The 22286-nt window shown below is 40.2% G+C and overlaps 1 protein-coding gene across 1 annotated transcript; it reads right to left on the bottom strand.

Moving 5' to 3' along the window:
- Positions 1-129: 129 nt before the first annotated feature.
- On the bottom strand, positions 130-20565 carry lrrc8aa (leucine rich repeat containing 8 VRAC subunit Aa). Its single transcript, XM_067575230.1, has 3 exons — positions 20383-20565; positions 8457-10581; positions 130-6846 (listed from the first exon to the last, which is right to left on the bottom strand). The coding sequence occupies exons 2-3, from the start codon at positions 10569-10571 to the stop codon at positions 6571-6573; spliced, it is 2391 nt and encodes a 796-aa protein (XP_067431331.1). The 5' UTR covers positions 10572-10581; positions 20383-20565; the 3' UTR covers positions 130-6570.
- Positions 20566-22286: the final 1721 nt, after the last annotated feature.

Below are 22286 nucleotides of genomic sequence, written 5' to 3'. Positions count from 1 at the left end.
GTCATCAGGTCTATTAGCCTACTTCTTACTTCTTCATTAATTAAAAAAAAACATGTCTGAGGGACAGCGGCGCTCAGGACTGTCCCCCCCTGAATCCGCTAGATGAGGAATGAACTTTTGCGACAGGACTTTAGTGTTAAGTGTTTATTTTATTATCATGTGTCAGAATGGTACAAAAGTAGGGTCTGAACATTAGGAAATCAAAGTTCAGTTGTCCATTGTTACAGACGTCCCGCTTAAAAAGCCAGTGTTCAGTCCACTTGGCAACGATTAATAAAGGCCTTTGTCACATGTGATACAGACGGTGCTGATTAAAATGAGTCTGTCCATCCAGGTTATAGTTTTTAATTTATATTCCACAATGATTGTTGCTCGGGAGGGGGTGGGGGGTTAAGATGGGCGGCTTTCGATATGGCTATACTGCACCGACATTCAGCGTCAACAAACCCATGCTGCGAGAGAGGAAATGGATGTGAAACCCGGAAAACGAAACCAACAAACCGTTTCCATATATCCCTGATCTACAGGCATCAGAATACAGAGATGGATCTGAGTTTTTCTGTACATAGTTAATACAATCATGTATTTCAAAAAAAAAAAAAAAAAGTTTTAAACATACATATGTAGAGATTAGAAGTCAATGCAATCATGGCAGTTTGAGAATAATGCCATTTTCAGGGGTTAGTGCCCAAGTGAAATGGTATGTGGCCGTTCAAAAATGTACAATCTTCAGAAATATTACAGATATTAACAGCTGATGTGTACTATTACACACAATGCCCACACTGGAGGGTGAGCTCACCTCCATTTACAGTATGTTAAGATTGTCAAGAGTCCTTTTTGTTGTTTTTTTTTTGTTGTTTTTTTTTTTGGGACAACAAGCTGCGTCCAAAGAAACTCGCACAAACAACTCGCTGTCTGCTGTAAAAAAAAACCAAAAACAACAAAAAAACAAAAAAACCCTCTGTGGATCCAAGCGAGTTAATGTGTAAGAATAAACGGATCATTAACTAAGGCATACATAACATAAAAACAGAAGACATTCTTTGATATTTTGTATTTTAAAAAGGACAGGTTCACAATTTTTTCAAGTCTGGCTTAAACCAACAGGAGTCCAAATGAACATTTAAACAGGATTTGCTCGCTGTAATAATTTCTTCTGTTCATACTGATCATTAAAAAATCCCCTTCAGATGTGCTTATGACAGTGATGGGGGACAAAATTCACAGTCCTCATTTTGAGTAATTCTTTTTAAATTTCAAATTCAAAATGGCCGGTATGAAAAGGAAGGATGATTACAGCAAGAAAAAAAAACATGTCAGTGTTCATTTGGGCACCTGACAATTGTTTTAGGACATATTTGAAAGATTGTGACCCAAACCTTTAACATTCAGGCGACAGAGAACACAAAACAAGCAAAATTTTGGTGCATTTACACAGAATTTAACAAAAAAAAGCTTTTAAATGTATTGATTGAGGTTAATTAATGTATTCAGAAGAGGCTGCTTCTGATATGATACTTATTAAAGTGCTAGCACAGAGTTTTCATATAACTAAGGGGCATTTGATTAGTCACTTCCTCCTTTCAGTCATCCGCAAACAGCTGACTGACCTCATCTCAGACCTTCATCTGATTCACTGACGCCGACATGCAGGAAAGGGAGTGGGGCTCGCAGGTTAAATGTGCTCATCTTGTGACTCAGAGGGAAGTGACAGTGAAGGATTGAACGGCTGTGGTCAAAAACTCTGGACGTCAGGAACATGACTGAGGCCCAAATATTTGCGGATATAAATCCAAATGTTAGTAGTAGGATATAATGAGGAACATTTGGGTGGCTTACGGATGTAGACTGACCATGATAAAGCTGAAATAGAGAAATGCCTCATATATGAATGAATCAATATGTGTGTAGCAATTGTAGCAAATATTCTGATAAGCTGAGTTCCCAGTGACGCCCTGAGACAGATTTCTACGTCACTCTTGAACTTCAAGAGTTATGTCAACTACAACTGCTCTACCAAGAAAAACTTAAGGGTCAGATAAAGGTCAGAACTTCCTCCTTTAGAAAAACTAAGGATGGAAAAAAACATTATGCTGAGACTTTCCAACCTCTAATGACTCGACCACCAATTTAAGGCCAAAACACACTTAACAACACAATAACAGATGAGCAGTATTTAAAGGTCCTTGGTGGTGTACTGCAGGTAGGATTTTTTTTTATGTGTCAGCATCACTGGCGACTGCACTGCACCACAATGACCTGTGTTACTGTATCAAATTTAGTTTAGTGTGACATAAAAGTTGTCCTACAAGTTGTGCCTAAACCTATGGCCTATAAAGGTATATATCCTTTGCAGTTTAATGCGCTAGGAACTGAATATGTTTGCATTTATTGTTTGGCATCCAACAGGTCAACAGTCACTACCTGCACGTTACAAGGAAAAACAGGGTTTTGCTGTTACTTGGCACTATTAATATCTAACCAGGGCACATATACTGTACCACGTTTCACCACTGAAAACTATTTCAATGTTTAGAAACTGTATACAAGCTGAGATTCGTTGTTTCTCTGATGTCATCTGTTTGCTTTTTTCCCTCCCATCTCTCTGTCCGTGACCTTTGCGTCTAACTCGGTAGCTTGTCGACACATTTGAGACTCTTCTTTCAGAACGGGTACTGCCTTTAAGACTTTGCTAGTGACCCCTAGAGGGGGCATTTGGATTTAGCCAAGGCCTCAGTGAACTTCACTGTGAACAAAAGGTGCAATTGTATATATCGCAAAAAGTGAAAAAGCTAAAAAATCAAAAAGATACAGCTGGTAACAATAAGACCACATAACCGTATGACTGATATGCATGAAACAAAGACGTTAAACATTTCAGCTATACATTTTACAACACACAGAAAAACAAGTTGTGAATGTGATGTTTTGTGATCATTAACAGGGCATACAGCTTGTAAAAGGTAAGGCCATATTAGCAACAATGGATGCCTGGCTGGAGTAAACATAGCAGGTTTACTCCAAATGATGCTATTAAATCCAAGGTACTAATAAGAAAAGTGTTTCAAGCAGACAAAGCATGTTGCACTAATTTGGACCATGGATGTGGAAACCACATATTCTGCATACTCTCTCTGCAAATAAATGTTTCCCTTGTGTAGAGTTGGTCAGAACCAGTTTCCTTCACTCTGTAATTTCCTGTTTTTCCTCCTTTTGCTCTTGAATGGATAAACACAGATCTGACAAATGTCCAGCATCCCTGGAGTAAACTAAGCGTGATAAATAAAAAGGGCTAGCATACAAACAGCCGGGCACTTGAGTCACTAACACCAACACTTCTCTTTTGGAGACTGGCAGCGAGTTAAGACTCTCCTGTCACATTGTCAAATGTTCATCCACTTGGAGGTGCCTTATAGGTAATAATCATATATGGTCTCATAATTGAATAATCAGGATAGAAAAAGTACCTTGTTTCTTGTTTTATAGTCTTGTATCATCTACCAGTTGTATGATTAGCATTGTGCAAGCTTGCATATTTTTTACTTTAATAATAAGAGAGAAATCAACTGGAGTTTTCTGAATGTGACCCTGTAACTTTAATACAGGGAGAGCAAACTTCATGTCAGCAGGGGACATATTGTGTAATTATGACTGAATCAGTGAAGCAACATATATTAGCCTTCAATTGAACAAAGGTCACTTAAGATCTTTGACTACAGATATACAGTGCATTCAGAAACTATTCAGACCCCTTCACTATTTTTCACATTTTGTTATGTTGCAGCTGTATGCTAAAATCGTTTAAATTCATTTCCCCCCTCATCAATCTACAATCAATACCCTATAATGACAAAGCAAAAAAAAGGATTTTAGAAATTTTTGCAAATTTATAAAAAAGGAAAAACTGAAATATCACACAGACGTAAGTATTCAGACCGTTTACTCAGTACTCAGTTGAAGCACCTTTGGCAGCGATTACAGCCTTGAGTCTTCTTGGGTATGATGTGACAAGCTTCGCACATCTGGATTTGGGGATTTCCTACCATTCTTCTCCGTCAGGTTGGATGGGGGCTGTCAGTGGACTGCCATTTTCGGATCTCTCCAGAGATGTTCAATCAGGGCTCTGGCTGGGCCGCTAAAGGACATTGACAGAGTTGTCCCAAAGCCACTCCTGCGTTGTCTTGGCTGTGTGCTTAGGGTCTTTGAACCTTTGGCCTAGTCTGAGGTCCTGAGTGCTCCGGACCAGATTTTCATTAGGGATTTTTCTGTATTTTGCTCCGTTCTCTTTCCCTCAACCCTGACCAGTCCCCCAGTCCCGCTGCTGAAAGACGTAATGCTAAGAATTGAGGCCAAACAGTTCAATCTTGGTTTCATCAGACCAGAGAATCTTGTTTCTCACAGTCTCAGAGTCCTTTAGATGCTTTTTTTTGCAAACTCTAAGCAGGTTTTCCTGTGTCTTTCACCGAGGAGAAGTTTCCGTCTGGCCACTTTGAGTGTCGCTGTGATGGTTGTCCTTCTGTAAGTTTCTCCCATCTCCACACAGCTCAGCCAGGGTGACCATCGGGTTCTTGGTCACCGCTCGTACAAAGGCCCTTCTCCCCTCGATTGCTCAGTTTGGCTGGGCAGCCAGCTCTGGGGAGAGTCCTGGTTGTTCCAAACTTCTTCCATTTAAGCTTTATGGAGGCCTGTGTGCACTTGGGAACCTTTAATGCCACAGGAATTTTTTGTAGCCTTCCCCCAGATCTGTGCCTCGACACAATCCTGTCTCTGAGCTCTGCAGGCAGTTCCTTCAACCTCATGGCTCGATTTTTGTTCTGATATGCATTGTCAGCTGTGAGACCTTATATAGATAGGTGTGCGCCTTTCCAAATCATGTCCAATTAATTGAATTTAACACAGGTGGACTCCAATCAAGGTGTAGAAACATCTCAAAGATAATCAAGAGAAATGGGAGGCACCTGAGCTAAATTTCAAGTGTCATTGTAAAGGGTCTGAATACTTATGTCAAAGTGATATTTCAGTTTTTCCTTTTCAATAAATTTGCAAAAATTTCTATAAATTCACTTTTCACTTTGTCATTATGGGGTATTGAGTGTAGACTGATGAGGGAAAAATGAATTTAAATGGTTTAAGATACGACTACAACTTAAAAAAATGTGAAAAGCGTGAAGGGGTCTGAATACTTGTACTGTATGTTCTATATGACATAAGATATAAAAAGCTTAAAATAAATTCTTACACAAAACGATAAATCAATGGCTGTATACACTGTGTGGCACTCGGTCACTCACCGACTTTTAAATCACATACTCTCTGAATGTTGAACCAATCAGAATACGGCTTGTTTCACAGGCCCAAACATGATACCGGCGTGTGCAAGTAGCGTTAGCATAAGTGCTAAATTATGTATCTTGGAGTGAGATCAATTCTTGACCTGGTTTCTAAAGGCCCAATCCAACTGATCTTACATACCTACATAAGACACATTAGCAATGTGTGTGATGTTAAATCACGCAAAAATAAAATAAAGCCTGCTTCACATGCCTAAATAAGACATGATGTTTAGTGAAGGAACATAAAGAGTCCAAGAAGAATGATGCATTTCTCCACTACAGCTAACAATCAGCCTGCCACACACACACGCCAACGTTATAACTGCGGGGGTATTTAGACGTTGTACTGAAGGATTTGTTCCCATTTTACTTCCGCTGAATGTTGGACAGCTTTTCTTTGATGGTAGTTTCATCATCAAGTCTTCTGAGTTAAGGCCAAAGCTGTGAGATCATCTGTGGGATCATCTGTTGATCTTCATCACAGAGTCGTTTTGATCACATTAGAAAGATGCCTCCAAGCATGGTGAGCGTACAGAGCCTGAAGGAAATAAACGAGCCGAACCTTCATGCCTTGATAAATTGGCTGACAGTTGCACTACAATTTATCTGCCGTTATTCGGAGCCGCACTGCGCCGTGACTGCAAATGTAAGTGTAAAAATTTCAAAACTAAAATTTTGAGTCTCAAGGCCAGAGGAAGGTCAGGCAAACACTGCTTTGAGCACGTTCAAATTTGTGCATTCATCTCATGATCAGCAAAGGAGTAATAGTGAGCACATTGAGCTCACTGAAAAGGCTGAATCGTGCAAAGTTCTTCTGGTTTTTTTTTTTTTTGGTTTTTTTTTTTGGCTCTCTCTGATAAACAGGTTTACCTTAGCGAGATCCTACTGTGGCATGCATATTCAACAACACCTGCTTGCATCCTGGCAGCTTCACATTCAGGATGAAACACAGAAAAGCCACATTAATAAACCACCTCTCATCTCATCGAGCTTGACATTTTTCCTCGACGATCATGAAACAAGAGATTTCCAAAAAAGATATCCTCGGAGGTTATGAAATTTGACGTTGGTGCTTTTACAGGTCCTGACATGGAAACCCCAAGCACCAACCAAACTACAAACCGTTACTTTTCTGAGCCTGCATGACCAACGCCTATCTTTACGAACAAAATCACTGCTTATTTGTTTCTAAAATCAAACTTCTTCCCTGTGCAGCTCTCTGCAGAGGTTTGGCTCAAGCTTGCTCCTTATCAGCCCTCCAAAGCTGCTCTTTCACTTCCGATGGCAGCGTGTTGAACAGGTCCTCCTCCACCACCAGGCCGCTCCTCTTCAACAGCCGACACTCGCCGAGCTCCACGGGGAGACACTCCAGACGGTTTCCTCTCAGCTCCAGCTGGGTCAATCCGGTGAGTTCTCCGAAGCGTGATGGCAGCGTCTGCAGGCAGTTGTTTCCCAGATTCAGAGTGCGCAGCTTCTTACACTGGAACAGCTCTGGGGGCAAAGTCTCGATCTGAAGTGGAGAGGACAAGAGGCAGAATGATGAGGAGTGTAAGTTACCTGTTAACAGAAAGGCTGAGGTGTTCAATTTTTAATCCATATGCCATGGACAGATAAAGGCTGCAGAACTGAGATGTGGGCAAAGGGCATTCAGAAAAAGAGGCAGCTATTTCCACTGTAGGCCAGTTCAGATCCAGATCCTGTTAACTTCAGATGTTACCTAACTATTTGTTTTTATTTGCTGACAGACTTCTCATAACTAATTTAGGATACTGGAAAAATACAAATAAATGGCTTGAAAGGCTTCAACAAGCAATTTAAAACCAGACCACTATGTCCTCTTGTAGTCTTTGCGTCTAAAAAACAACATTTCACCTTTTAAGAGGTGCTAGTGGTCTAGTTATTCCTACATGGACACAATATTCACAATTACACAACTCATTTGAATTGATAATGTGTTACATTATCGGTGTAAGGAGGATTTAGGTGAGAGAGGCCTCAGAACGCCAGAGACACCAGAAGGGTCCCATTTAATGGAGCTATTTTTGGCTGCACACAAACCTGCTGGAACCTATTTTCAGTGTGCAACCACCGTAAAACGACGATAATAGCATCCTTTACTGAAAACACATGATGTTGTACTCATGTTTCTAAAACAGCCTTTCCAGAAGAATGTTGTTTTCCTAATTTGCACAGTGAACAAACTGTATCTCCCTAAATAAAATTACTACATTGTAAAATTTTTTTTAAAAAAAAAGACATTTTGTTAAGAAAGGATCAATTACAACAAAAGCTAAATGGACTAATGGGAACATGACTGCTGTGGCAGGATTTGGCAAAGCCCTTTAAATGTCAGTTAATGATCTTTGCAACTAAAATAAACATCCTAAATAAAGCACATTTGACAGGAAGTCTACAGGAGACTGGAAGATCAGACGCCTACTCTTTTAAAAAAGGGGAGAAGCTGAATTAGTGGAGTTGAACTATGAAAAAGGCCAAGGAGTACATCATGCTCAAAGAATCATAATGTGGTCTCAGAGAAAAATAGTGTAATTATACCATAAATGTGACTAAGCTTTGAAAATCTCTTAATGGTTTCTATTTATTGGCCCAAAAGAAGAAAACAAAATGAACTGGCAGTAAAAAACCTGTGCTTCATTCCAGACAGGAGGACTTTTATCTAACATGTGTGACAGCGGTTAGCATAATTTGCTGTGTACAGAACAAGACTGCGTTTACAACATACCACTGAATCACGTCTTCTTTTATTCCAGTCAGTGGAAGTTTTCCCGGATAAACAAAGCAAGATTATATCAGTGTTTTCAACCTTTTTTTTTGTCTTAAACTCAAATGTTTTCTCTGGAGTATCTGTTGTCAATACACAACCGCAAAACTGCCAAAGCCTCAGAGTCATGTTTATCTTTAAAGCCATAATTCCCAACGTGTCTATGAACATCTCGGCATTTATAAGCCATGACCTTTGTAAATACCTTATCTGGCCTTTGAGCTAATCTTATTCACACAAGACAGAAAGATAACAGTTGTGGAGAACGCAGGAAATGAGCCAAACTTTCTTTAAAATGAAAACATAAAGACACATGAACTGGATTCTTTTCTTCTCACCCTGTTTGCTGTCACAGCGAAGTACTGCAGATTCTGGAGGAAGCCTACATCAGCATGGATGCTGGTCAAATTGTTGTGACTCAGGTCTAAGAAGCGCAGCTTGCGACAGAAGAAAAGCTGACTGGGGATTTTCTCGATCTTGTTCCTGTTCAGATACAGACGTTCCAGGTTGGTGAGTGTTCCGATCTGAATGGGGATATAGGCGATCTGGTTGTACCACAGCTTCAGGCACACGAGCCGGTGCAGGTGCTGGAAGCTGATGATCTCCTCTATCGTCTTCAGGTTGTTGTCCTTCAGGTCGATCTCCTGCAGGTTGTGCAAACTGAAGATGGAGTGTGGGATGCGTTCGAGATCGCAGCGAACGAGCTCGAGCTCCGTCAGGTTGACCATTTTCTTCAGGCTGTTGAGCACCATCAGTTTGGTACCCTCGTTATTGATGGAGAGCTTCTGGAGGTGCACGCCCACATCTGTCACCACCTGCGGCAGCTTGGTCAGGTTGCTCTTCAGACGCAGCACTTTGAGCCTTTTGAGCTCTCGGAGCCCGTCGATGACGATGAAACGATTGTTCTCCGCGCTCAGGTTCCCGGTTAGGTGCAGCTCACTGAGGTTCTTCAGGCTGTATATCCACAGCGGGATCTCTTTGATGTCTGTGAACTTAATGTGGAGAGATTTCAGGTTCTCCCTCAGGAAAGCCAGAGCTGGAGCCTCGATTTTAGCTGGTGTGTGGTAGAGCCACATTTCCCTCAGGTTGGAAAGCTGGGCGATGATCGGAGGGATAGTGACATCGGGGATAAGCTCCAGCTTGAGCACTTCCAGCTCCAGCAGATCAAACACTGTGTCTGGGATCCCGCTGAGCATGAACAGATGCAGCTCCAGCTTATCCTGGGAGTTCTTGGTGATGCGCTGCCTCAGCTTCTCCAACGTCCACTCATTGTTGAGGTTCAGCTGCCTCAGCTTGTTCTCGCTCACCTCCGACAGAAACACAGCAAAGCGCTTGGAGTAGAGGGGGTCATACTGATCTATCATGTGTAGCATGAAAGCAAAGTCGTTCTTCAGGTCGGGGATGTCGCTATAGCTGCTCTCCTCGCGGATTGATTCGAAGGAGTATCGTTTGAGGGAGCGGCTGAGCATCCAACAAAGAGTGTACATGCAGATAAGACCATAAACCACCACCAAGCTGATGTAGAAACAGGCCAAAATCTTGAACAGAGTTGCTAACGGGTGAGCACAATAGAACGTGCTGTATCCCGTCAGATTCTGAATCTCCACCGCACACACCACACTGAATCTGATGTAGCTTACATAGTAACCTGTGTAGCTAATTATCAGTATAAACTTGATTACTTTGATGATGGTCTGACGAATGTAAAGACGGTAGACTATATCGCCCTCCTCCACATGGATCCTGAACTTCTTCACCTTCTCAAAGAGAGCCTTGGCCTGCTCCCCTTCCTTTTTATCTAAAACCCCAGTTTCAGAGCGATCCACAATTCCTTGTTCAATTCTGGATTTTGTTCGTTGGAGCATGGGCACGCTAGCCTCGACGTCCTCGCTCACACACGAGGCCTTCTTGTCCATCGAGCCGTTCATTTTTCCCAGAGGCTTGGGGTCGCTCTCCTCCACCACGGTCTCAGACAGAGCCCTCGTTGTCCACGGCGAGTCGAAGCACTTGAGGAGGATGGAGACAAAGTGCTCCAGTTTAGAGCTTGTGCGTGGGAACTTGAACCAGAAGTTGCTGCAGGCCAGGAAGATAAGGGTGTGGAGTAGCACCAGATAAGGGAAATATTTGGCAAACCAGTGTAGTTTGTTCTCGTAGCAGACAGCATCGACATAATTATACTGATGACGGTCAAGGTCATACTGAATGCCTTTGGGTTCCGGTGCATAGGGGACGGTCACGTTGGGGACAGGCATGGTCTCGCACGACCTGTTGATCACCCACTTGCAAGGCAGGCAGATCATCTTGTCCTGCGTGACTTGCAGCGTGCCGCCAAACACCGCGATCATCAGCATGACGATCGAGATGTAATCGGTGAACACGTCCCACCATGGCTTCAAGATACGGTACGCTGGCTGGGTGTCAGCAAAGTACCGGAGCTCTGTGATGGGAATCATGATGGTTTATCTGGAGAGACAGAGACAGAGACAGAGACAGAGAGAGGGAATTAGTTGGTGATGCATGTGTTTAAAAAATAATGGATTACATTTTTATTATTACAATAAACAACGGAAACATTGATGTTTCCATTATATCAAAATGTTATTCAGGACATGAACAACATGCTGTATGTTGGCCTCTGAGATAGTCAAGAGATGAAACAATTAGTCGATTAACTGATTAGTTGATTGACAAGAAAATTAATGAGCAACTATTTTGATTTTGATTACTAATCAATTGTTTCAATAAATTTTTTAGCGAAAATGGCAAAAATTCTCTACTTTGCGCTCTTTATGATAGAAAAACTGTTGAGAGTTTTGGACTTTTCGTCAAACAAAACAAGCAATTTGAGGATTTATGCAGGTTTTAATTTTTAAGATTTTTCTTCAGATGCAATTATAAGTATTTAAATCTATGAATCATTTAAAAAAAAAAAAGCAAAAATCACAATTTCCCAGAACTCAAGGCAACATTAACAAATAACTGGTTTTATCTGACAAGAATCTAAAACAAAAATTATTCAATTTACAATGACACAATAAAACAGCAAATCCTCACATTTGAGAAGCTGGAACCAGAGATTTTTTGGCATTTTTGCTTTAAAAATGACTCAAATAATTCATCAACTATCAAAACAGTTGCTAATTACTTTTGTGATGATCAACTAATCAATATCTTAGTATATAACCAGCCTCTTTGTGTATAGAGCAGTGATGCAAGACTACATTTGATGAGGGATCTAAACAATCTTGCCTCTGTGTCCTTTTTAATACCCCATGTTATGCTTTTTACTGTAGAGTTCAAACGTTTATTGCATGAAGTTACCTCTGAAATTATGACTAACTAGAAATGGACACCGCATCAATATCAGCATTTCATGCCAAAGTAGCAACACAGTCCCCCTCTCTGTTCAGTTTATACCTGATGCAGCAGAGTTTAAAGGAATCCTTCTTTATCCTCGTTGAATGATGCTTTCTATCTTACATTATGAGAACAGGATATCATTCATGTCGTTTAAAAAATGAGCTCTGATTCAGAGAAATCAATAAATCCTGTATATACACACACAGTACAATTATGGAGCCCAGTCAGCATGTTAAAAGCCAAGTGTGGTGGTTACCAGACAGAAGTAGCAGACAAAGAGGGGCAGCAGAAATGATATTTTTTCTGTAGAGTCTGCTGTGCGTCAGGGATATCCCGGCATCCTGCGTGTGCCGACACCACACTGCAGTTCAGAGACTGCAGAGCGAGCCGGAAGCGAGAGCACCACAGAGCCTGACACAGCACCACATGTTCACACAAGTCCCTGTTTCTCCATCACTCCTGATGTGTAATGATTTATCTGTATGAGCACAATGACGACACGCTTTAACAGTTTTAACAGTGTCTTCTCTGGGATACCGGTTGTCAGTTTAATCTTTAACAGATGCGTCAAATCACATTCAAACATATCAGAACAAGCTTTGTCAAATGGGTTGTTTTCACTTCTTAAAGCACGCAGAATAACTGATCAGAATAAATGTGGAGCATTGAAACTAAATCAAGAACAACTTGCACTTTAACTTGAATACTATTTTAGAAAAATGTAAGCAAAACCAAGTGAGATCAGGCTGCTGACCAAAAATCAAATAAACACCAAAACCAAAACCTTGTCCCAGGCGTCCATTTATGCTTAAGTACATCTGTGAAACCACAACCGGGCTACTTCCTCACACGAGTACACAGATGGCTAATGCAAAAAATACGGCAATCTAAGCAGTTTTATTACTTTTTTTTTTCCAAAGCTAACTATTTAATTTTAGTTGTTACAAAGAAAAAAGATAAGCATGGTCTGTCCAAGAGCAAAAAGTTGGGAGGAATTCATTAGAAAAACTCTCTAAAACTGTATCTCCCTGTCAGCTCAACTTACCCCTGACTTACAGGAAAAGGATGAAAGAGGATAGCTGATCAAGTGGTCACAAAAAAAGCCTTGTTTTATCCAGTTCGAACCAGAATGTCAGTACAGTCACTGAGGGCCTCCTCTGTGAGGTCGCTGCTTTAAACTGACTCAGAAACACCAGCACACAGTGACCTCAACAGCTGACAAAACACCTCTAATTGTAATCATTCACATGGTATTAAAAAAAACAGGCAATCTTTAATTCTATTCCACTGAAGGGCACCAGATTGTTTATTCCAATGAAACCAGAAAAGTACATTAAATAAGGTTGGACTGAAAGTGTGACATATGAAAATGATGATTTCACAATACAAACAACCATCTGCCCACTTTCACTCGGTTTCCTGTTGCCAAATACAGATGGCAGAGAAACTTGAGGCGGTAGTCGTCTTTCCCTGGGTTCAAACTATAGATAATGGCGCTTATGTAACATGACTGCGCTGATAAGGTCAAATAAACAACAAAGATCTATGTAACACGCCTTAAAATTAAAGCTTCAAGTCTTTGACGAGCTTCACTTTGACGTCCAGAAATGTCAGAAATGAGGATTGCAGTAAACTCACAGTTTGATATAATCTGATATCTTTAGTTCAAAAAAATCACATCCAAGGATTTCTCTTCTGAGGAATTAAAGCGATCTGGTCACTCTCGCTATCATAAACAGGACCAGAGGAACAGGGCGTCTTAAAGTAAAAGTGGATTTCTTTTAATATGGGTCCAGGCTCTGTCCAGGCTTCCTGTTTATATTCTTATCCTGGTACATTTTTCCTGAATTTGTTCCCTGAACAGAGCTGCTTTTGTGTGGGCAGTCTTTGTCTCTTGACATATGGGTTGGGAGAGGTGCAGGTGAGCCCGGACGCCGAGAGAGCCAATATATTAACAGAGCCAGCAGTAATTTCCCCTCAAGGACACTAGTGTCTCTCAACTGAAGCTAAAGCCAGCAAAACAGAAAAATGAGAGAAATGGATGATACGTCTCTTTGCAGTGCACAGTCCCTCCGAAAGGGCCTCACTAGCAGCTGCCGCTCTGATGACGACAATGCCAGTGAATCCATCAGTTGCACAATCCACTGCATTGCAAATCAAATATCTCAACTACGTTTCGATGGATTGCCGTGAAATTTTATACAGACATTTATGTTCCACAGAGAATGAATCCTAATGACTTTGAGGTTCACGTTTGTGTTTCTAAGTGAAATGTGCTCACAATTATTGGATGGATTGCGATGAAACTTAGTACATAGATTCACGTTCCCCTCAGGATGAATTGCAAAAACTTTGGCGATCCTTTGAATTTTCATATTGTGTCATCATCAGGTCAAAATCTGTCCAATATTTTGTTTTATGACCAAACAGCCTTCCTGCAAACCTCATGACGTTCCCATCAGCCTCGGCCAAAGGCCTAGTTTTGGTTTTAACTTCAGCGGGGACTTTTCTTTTGTCAGACGGCCAAAATAATTATGTATGTGTACTTGCTCTCTATGACTCTTTCATAGGCGCACACACACACACACACACACTCACACACACTCACACACACACAAAAAGAGCCTGACTCTGCAAAATGTTTACTTTAATATTCATTTGCTGACTCGCCTGAAACCAGACGTGAATCATGATTTTTTTCCTCTGAGTTTTGCATTTTATTTCATTGATAGACTACTTAACTACAGACCAAAATGAACATGTAAAAATAACATTATAGACTGTCACAGTAAATGTGTAGAAACCTGTAGGTAACGTGCAGCTCTGTAACTCACTGCTGTGACCTGAGACTCTGTTCTTCTTTCAGTTTGTGGATTTGGGCGACACAACTCAAGCGTTTCATAACAGAACCACAGTGATGCTCAAACCTCTCTTTAAATGATATGAAAAACTTTATATTTGTATTATTATTCCATTTAACTCCTGAACTTATGGTTTGATCTTTCGCTATGACATCAGAGCTCACCTGTCTGTGTGTGTTTCTGTGCTGCTGACGGGAATTAAATGACGCCTGACAATCACAAACAAGTCAGTTGGACAAGCTACGGATAATTTAGCTTATAAATAAAGTTCATGTCTTAATGACACATAACTCTGCTCCTGGTCCACTCATGGAAAAGGGGAGAGATGGCATTAAATAGTAAATATTTCTATCACTAAATCCAAATATTGATGTTTCGATTCTTATTAATTAAGCTCAACTGTTACTGACACTTTGGTTCTTTAAAAATGAGCTGATGTCTTAATTTCCTTTTGGGAGGAATTTTCACCAACAGTAATAAAGTTGTTTAATTAAACAACATGTCTGAGCAACAGTCACAAATAAGCTAATGACAGATAATGCCTGAAATTAAATATAATATCAAATGTCCAGTGAGGTCGTTTTCAACTCTGTGACATTTGGAACGTTGAAACTATAAATACGGACTGTTTCAGATTCTCAGGGTTGCCAGATCATCAAGTCAAGTATCCCCCATATCCTGCTCCTTCATTCTTTATCATAATAGTGCACAAACTGGTCAACTCTGCAGAGATCTCACTGTTAATGTGGAGTTAAAGTGGCTAGGTTGTTTGCGATCAGTAAAAATATCGGTGGGGACAATCCAGCAACACTTTGACATTGGTAGACATGTCTCAACCGTCTATACACAAATCAACACCCATGGCCTTGGTTGTACTTTGTGTTTTGTGCTAATTAGGAAACGTTAACTAAGCTGGTGAACTTTAAACACTACACCCGCTGAACATCAGCATGTCTGCATGGTTACGTTAGCATTTAGCTCTGTGCATTATGTACGACCTCACACAGCTGCTTTCATGGCTGTAGTCTTGTTTTAAACTGAGTAACTGGTATTTGACAGCCAGTATATAAAAAAAAACCTAATCAGAGCTGCAACAATAAGTCCATTTACTGATTTGTCGATCAACAGAAAAATAATGAGCAACTCTTTTGATAATCGATTAATTGTTTCAGTCATTCCTTAAGAAAAAAATCCAAAAATTATTTGCTTCCTAAATGATAATTTGATGCTTTTCTGTGATTTTATATACTTGTAAATTTTATACTTTGGGCTTTTTGACTGTTGGTTGGACAAAACAAGACATTACAAGACCCTGAGCTGTGGAAAGTTACAACAAGCATTTTTCACTATTATCTGACACTTTATAGACAAAACTGAATAACGACAGGTAAAAAAAAAATTCAACCACAGGCAAACGTTACGCTCCACAGGAAGAAGATCCAGGTGCTGCATCTGACAGCCAACTGTGGCCTCTCATTTGAGCAACTGTCACTTTATGTCTTTTCTTTGGTTGCTCTGCTTACCTTCAAAACTTGAAAGACATGCAGGAAGGAGCATGTTAGGAAAATGCGTAACTCCAGTTTCTTTGTTGGGTACAAACATTTTTATCCGCCTGTTGTCATTAGCCCTGTGTTACCACCTCTCAACCATCCATGCAGGGATGTGCTCCTGACACCTTACAACCCTGAACGGGATGAGTGGTTTAGAAAATAAATGGTTGGATGGAAAGATGGATGAACGCCAGCATTACCTTCACTAATAGAGGACCTGAACTGTTATTACATTAGATTGATATGTGCTGTTTTTGTGTTTACGTTATCTGTCGATATCCTCCCAGTGATGCAACAGAGAGCATCACACATTAACTGACGTATCCGACCCTATGATGATACAGCACGGATGGGTGATTTACCAGGCTGGCACATTTTGTGATTCTTTCACCTGTTCTCAGTTCCCAGTGTTGTGTCCGCAGTGGGGCTTCAACTAACAATTATTTTCATTATCGTTTTTTTTTTCTTGATTAATCAATTAGTTGTTTGGTCCTTAAAATGTCAGAAAAATGTCAATCACTGTTTCCCAAAGGGCAAGATGACATCCTAAAATGTCTTGTTTTGTCCCGACCAACAGAGACGACTAAAAAAACCAGAAAATTTTTATATTTAAGAGTTTGGAATCAGAGAATTTGGGCATTTTTTCTTAAAAAAAAGGACTCAAAACGATAACTCGATTATCAAAATAACTGTTGATTAAGTTAATAATCGGCAAATAATTGATTAATCTACTAATCATTGCAGCTCTAGTCCAGAGCAGGGACTTTATGGTTGTTGATTAACACATGCAAATTCAACCGAGTAGCTTTCACACCTGTAGTTGGTTTGCTTTGGTCTAAATCAGTGGATGAGTTGCTGCTTTGTTGCATTTTTCCCTTTTGTTCAGTTTGGTTTCATGCAGCAAAATTTCAAACGCACCAAAATATATCAACAAAAAAGCCACGTGGGAGCTGTCACTCCGTTCGTTGGTCAGAATATCTCATGAGGTCGGCGGGTGGATAAAGAAGAGTTTGTTTTTCTTCCGGGATAGTTATCCAAAATAGACCATCAGCGGAATTGGCATTTCCTCACAACTGCGGTCATCGTTGCGGTCATTTGGCCATATACCAAGCCAAAATATGCGAGCAGAATGACACATTTGGACGCACTTCAAGACAACATCTAGACAACAATGTGTTGCTTCATGTTACGCGAAGAAGGGGTGCTGCCTTCAGTCGGCGCATATTTGTTATGTTATTTCCCAACTGTATGTTCAGTGGGTGTGTGGTGTTGAGTAACTGGGAACTTTAATTCCAAAAGGACGATGAGTAACAGTTTGAGTCAAGCATAGAGGTTGTTTTATGTGTAGCTTGGAGAATAGTTCTATGAATTAGATGAATTTACTGTTTATCAGATCACAAACGGCATAAAGAATTAGTCAGCTAGTGTGTTATTTCCTTATTGTGGAATGCAGTGTGTTAACTTGTTGGCATGACAACAACTGAAAGGACGTTGTTCACTATGTGTCAGTCTTACCAATCATGAAGTTCTGGTATTCCCATATCTGAAAACCAGAATTTCAGTCATTGTTTCTTTGTGTTAAAGACTGGCTGGAGGGGTTTAAACTATTCACATAAACTATGCAACCATCTAGTACCTTTTATAGTAACAGATGGCTATCTCTACCACAGCTGCTGTTTCCATAAATAGTCTTCCCCCACTGAAGATTGTCAATGTTTCATTGATTAACATTTTAATATGATAGATATATTGATAGTTCACTTGTCAAAGTCCATAATGTTTGCTGTTTATGGATGTATTGTCACAAAATTCTGATGCGTTTCGCCAGGTTTTTATGAAATCTATTTAAATTCATTCCAAGTTAATGTTACAGTCACTGACTTGTTATTTCTCTCAGATAATTATCACTATCTTGTTATATTTTCTCAGAACATTTTGCATGTTTTTTTATGTTCAGGATTGTGATTCTGCTGCACAAGAAAAGGTCTACCAAAACCTCAAGATTTTCGAAATGCAGACTTCTACCAAACGTTGTGCGGCGTGTGCCAGGATGCCCCAGAGCTGCGCTGGGTTTCTGCAACCTGACTGACTGAAAACAAACTGGAAAAGAGAAGCTTGAAGAAAGATTTGAATTAAAAATTTCCACTTGTATAGACAATAAAGTGTTTCTACTCTATTGTATCCCCATGTGACGCCAATACTTATGAGTTTGTTTTTGTACATCGTTCCCTTAAAGAAATGTCAATGTAATACTGAGTCTAGTTTATGTTATTAATTTCTAATTGACATTGTTGGTGTATGTGATGTGCTGTTGTGTGTAGCTTTGTATTTTGTACGGTGTGTTCTGTGTGGTTTTTTGCTTTGTTATGGGGTTTTTTTGTTTTTGTTTTTTTTTTTGCTTTGTACTGTTTGTTGTTGTGCTGTTGTATGTTTTGATTGTGGGGGACTACGGATGCAATTTAGCTTCGAGCAATTTTAATGTTTAGAACTGCATACTGTCCCAATCAATAAATCAAATCAAATCAAATCAATACTGTGTGTGTGAGCATGGTTTCCATGGGAATGCAGCTGTTGAGGCTTTCATCATACAAATGAACCGCATCAAGGGGGTCAACAAACCAGAATTGTGATGTCGTTGTGTTGTATTATGAACATTGTACATTTTGGAAGAATTCTATATGGATTTAAGCATAATTTTAAAGGGTTAGCATATCCGCTATCACATGTCTATGTTCCTTATGTTTTGTTGATATGTTGTCAGTATATTCTTATGAAATTGTGTAAATAAGTATATTGGATTTCATGTAAAGGTTAGACACCGTTCCATGAAGGGAAATGTTGGGGGTATAGCGAGCATCTTATCTTACGAACTTGCACTTGCCGCACTTCCGGTGACTTTATTTCCTCTTTGTGTCGGGACATTTCCTGGGAAGTTGCTATTGCTGGAAAACGAATTGCTCAGAGACAGGCCCTGGAAGTGCGTCTTTGACTTCTAAATAACATGATGCCGGGTCAGTGCAGAGTCACTACAGATGAACAACCTGATGATTTTTTTTCCCATCAGCCTGTTGCTGGTTTTAGTGGAAGTCCAATTCTCACTGAGTGTACTTCCAGAGGTGTCGAATCAAACACCCACAGATCCTTCCAAAAAAACACGAGATTGTCCTGTTCTTTGGAAAAACGGAAAAACAAAATTATCTTTGACAGGCTGCCCTGGTTTGAGCTCGAGTTATCACAGCTTCCGATCTCAACCCATCTGCCAACCCTGGCAGTGGGAGCAGACTTGAGACAAAAAAGGCAAGAGATGGAGCATTCAGGGCAGCGTTTTCAGTCCTTAACCAGATGTGAGACCCTGTTCACACTCATGTGGACACCTCTAAGCACATCAGTTCACACCTGGCACTAGAATGCGTCTCCACATGTGTCTCGAGTCCACGCTTGTGCGATCGGATCTCACTTCCCCGCTCTCTATGCAAATAAACACGTGCATCATTTCCGTTTCGCACAGGCCAAATGTGGTGCAGAGGGAGAGCAAAACTCAGGGAGAGACTCAGCAGCCAGACATTTCTCCCTTCTCTGTTTTAGGAGTGGCTGAGATTGACATTAACATGAGAATAGCTGGTCCACCTTAAAAATGTCAGTCCACCTTAAGTGAGCCTGGTCAGGTTAGGCTAACCCCCCTTCACTTTTAATCAGCAGGTGACAAGCAGGACACTGGTTCTGGCTCATAAAAAGCTAATTTTCCTTTTCATGAGAGCACTAGTGATGTCATATTACACACACACACACACACACACACACACACACACACACACACAAACTCACACACACTCACAATGACCATCTCGAGGGCCAATATTATAATAAAACATTATGTTGGTAATCTTAAAAAATACTTTATAGGGAGGTTATACAAACATCAAAACACAAATACAAGATTATAGATATTACAGTGACATTTTGGCCTGTATTATTAGATTAAAAAAAACACCATAAAGCTAAATTAATTCACTATAACTCAGCACATACACACTATAGTGCTTCATGGCTACACTACAGATTAAACAACAGCGTTTTCTTGCTTTTTATGAGCAGCAGATTAATACATGTGTGACAATTTATATCTAAATTCTGATTTTATTCAACCGTATTTTATGGTTTGTGCCATAATATCGGGAATAACCTCGCTGGCCTTCAGCTGTCGGACGGCGCGAATATGATCAGGAATATTAGCTAAATTACTAATCCTCCGGGATTAAGAGTCAGACAGTGAAGCAGACAGATAAAATAACACGTAATCTAATCCGGACAGCGACCTTTTCGCTCGGTGGTCTTCTGAACAACAGCAGCAGCGGCGGCAGCAGCGGCAACAGAGGCGACGTACTGGAAACGATGTCTCATACCGACGGCCAGTTAGTGAGTTAGCACGCTGCGGCACAGAAACCAAACACACCAGCAGCGCGTGACGGCCGTTAAAAGATGATAAAACTTACCGTCTTTATTAACGCTGCTGTCTCTCGCCTCCTCCGCGCGCCGGTGACACATTTCTCAAACGTTTCTCGGCAGCTGTGGCTGGTCGGACACCGGGCCAGAGCCCCGTGCGATAGAACCACACGAAGGCACGAGCCGAGCGCGTTCGTTCGCACGCACGCGCGAAGACGCTGCTGCATGCACGGGACTGGCGGAAGTGTGAGTGTCAGTGGCGTAATTATCAGAATAAAAGCACGGCATTAGTAAACAGATTAAAAAAAATGTTTTAAATTTCTATTATATAAAATTAAGATGGAGGAAAAATTTCATTTTAATCTAAATTTAGATCGCCTCTTTAAAATCTTGGCAGGAACAGCAGATTTACAGCCCGTTGATTAATGAGCATTGTACCTGTAAAATTAATTAAAAATGAAAAAACAATAAAAGTGGAAATGTATACTTAATATAGGTTTAATTATTGTGGGCAAACAACAATAACAACCAAAAAATAATTGTTTCAGTTACTAATTAGACCCCAGTCTCTTTCTTTCTTTCTTTCTTTCTTTCTTTCTTTCTTTCTTTCTTTCTGGTGTGTTTTGTTTTTGGTTACATGTCTTTCTTTGATGCTACTTTTTTTGTTAACCTGATGAATGGTGATATTGTATTTACAATAAAGATGAATTTAAAAATATTTTTAAAACATCAGGTTTGTGTTGACATCATATATATGTATGTATGTGTGAGTGTAAATAAACTGTATATATATATAGTGAAAAATCTCTAATACTTTCATTTAAATCTGGAAATAATCAGGAAGTTTGAGCATTCAGAAACATTTAAAAACACAAGAAGTTATGACATCTAAAATGAAGAAGGAATATTTAAGATTCTGTACTATTTCTAGGCTAGCAATCAAATTTAAGCAAATTCGTGGCATTGACCAACCTTACTCCTTTGGATCAGATTTCCTTGAGTTGTATCCCTTCCATTGAAGCGTGCATTCAGATGACACTCAGGAGAATTTGATCTACTCATCAGAGGCTCGTTCAAGTAACTCAACTTGCAGCTAGTGTTCACCTGTTATAAATATGAGTGTGCCTCAAGTTTCCAGCACATCATTGCTTACTAAGTAGCAGAGTGATAATGGGAAACATGGCATCAGAACTAAGTGAAAGTGCCAGAAGTCACATTGTTATTATAAGCAAAGAGGGGCTTTCTCAGCGTCAAATCATGACAAGACTAAAGGTTTCTAAGGGGGCAGTGCTTGGAGCTCTAAAACACTTTGAAGAAACTGGATCAGTTGTATCCAAAACAAAATCAGGCAGACCAAAAGTGAGCACACCACCAGAAGATCAATACATCAAGCTTAGTTCCCTGAGAGATAGAAAAGCAACTTCATCACAGATAAAGAATTTGCTAAATAAAGAACGCAAGACTCCTCAAATCAACGAAAGTACTGTCAAAAGAAGACTGTCTTGTAGTGGTCTCAGAGGACGAGTAGCAGTTTCTAAACCACTTCTCAGGAGGTGAGACGAGGCCAAACGTTTGGGGTGGGCTAAGAAATACCAGCATTTCACAGCGGATGACTGGAAAAAAAAAAGTCCTATTTACTGATTAATCCAAGTTTGAGATTTATGGCAGTAACAGAAGGGTGCATAAGGACACAGAACAGGAGAGAGAATGAAACCAAAGTGTATCAAACCCAGTGAAACATATTGGTGGGAATATTCAGGTCTAGGAGTGTTTTGCTTACTCTGGAGTTGACTACACCCTGACTGAGGAGAAGTACCACTTCCTCTGAGACATGCTATACCCTCTGGTTTGCATCTTTGTGGAGAAGGATTCATACTGCAGCTGGATAACGACCCCAAACACACGTCAAAGCTTTCCTAAATAGTGTTTAGTCAGTGTATTTTGTTCAATATGT

This window comes from Thunnus thynnus, chromosome 19, assembly GCF_963924715.1.
Source record: "Thunnus thynnus chromosome 19, fThuThy2.1, whole genome shotgun sequence".
NCBI classification, from domain to species: domain Eukaryota; kingdom Metazoa; phylum Chordata; class Actinopteri; order Scombriformes; family Scombridae; genus Thunnus; species Thunnus thynnus.
This window is presented reverse-complemented; position numbering and strand designations above follow the sequence as displayed.

What these genes read in the sequence shown, in the direction of transcription:
- lrrc8aa (XM_067575230.1), bottom strand. Translation starts at nt 10,571, where the DNA reads ATGATTCCCATCACAGAGCTCCGGTACTTTGCTGACACCCAGCCAGCG. An exon ending in TCGCTGTGACAGCAAACAGG is followed by an intron (nt 6,847 to 8,456) that starts GTGAGAAGAAAA and finishes TCTCCACTTCAG; the next exon opens with ATCGAGACTTTGCCCCCAGA.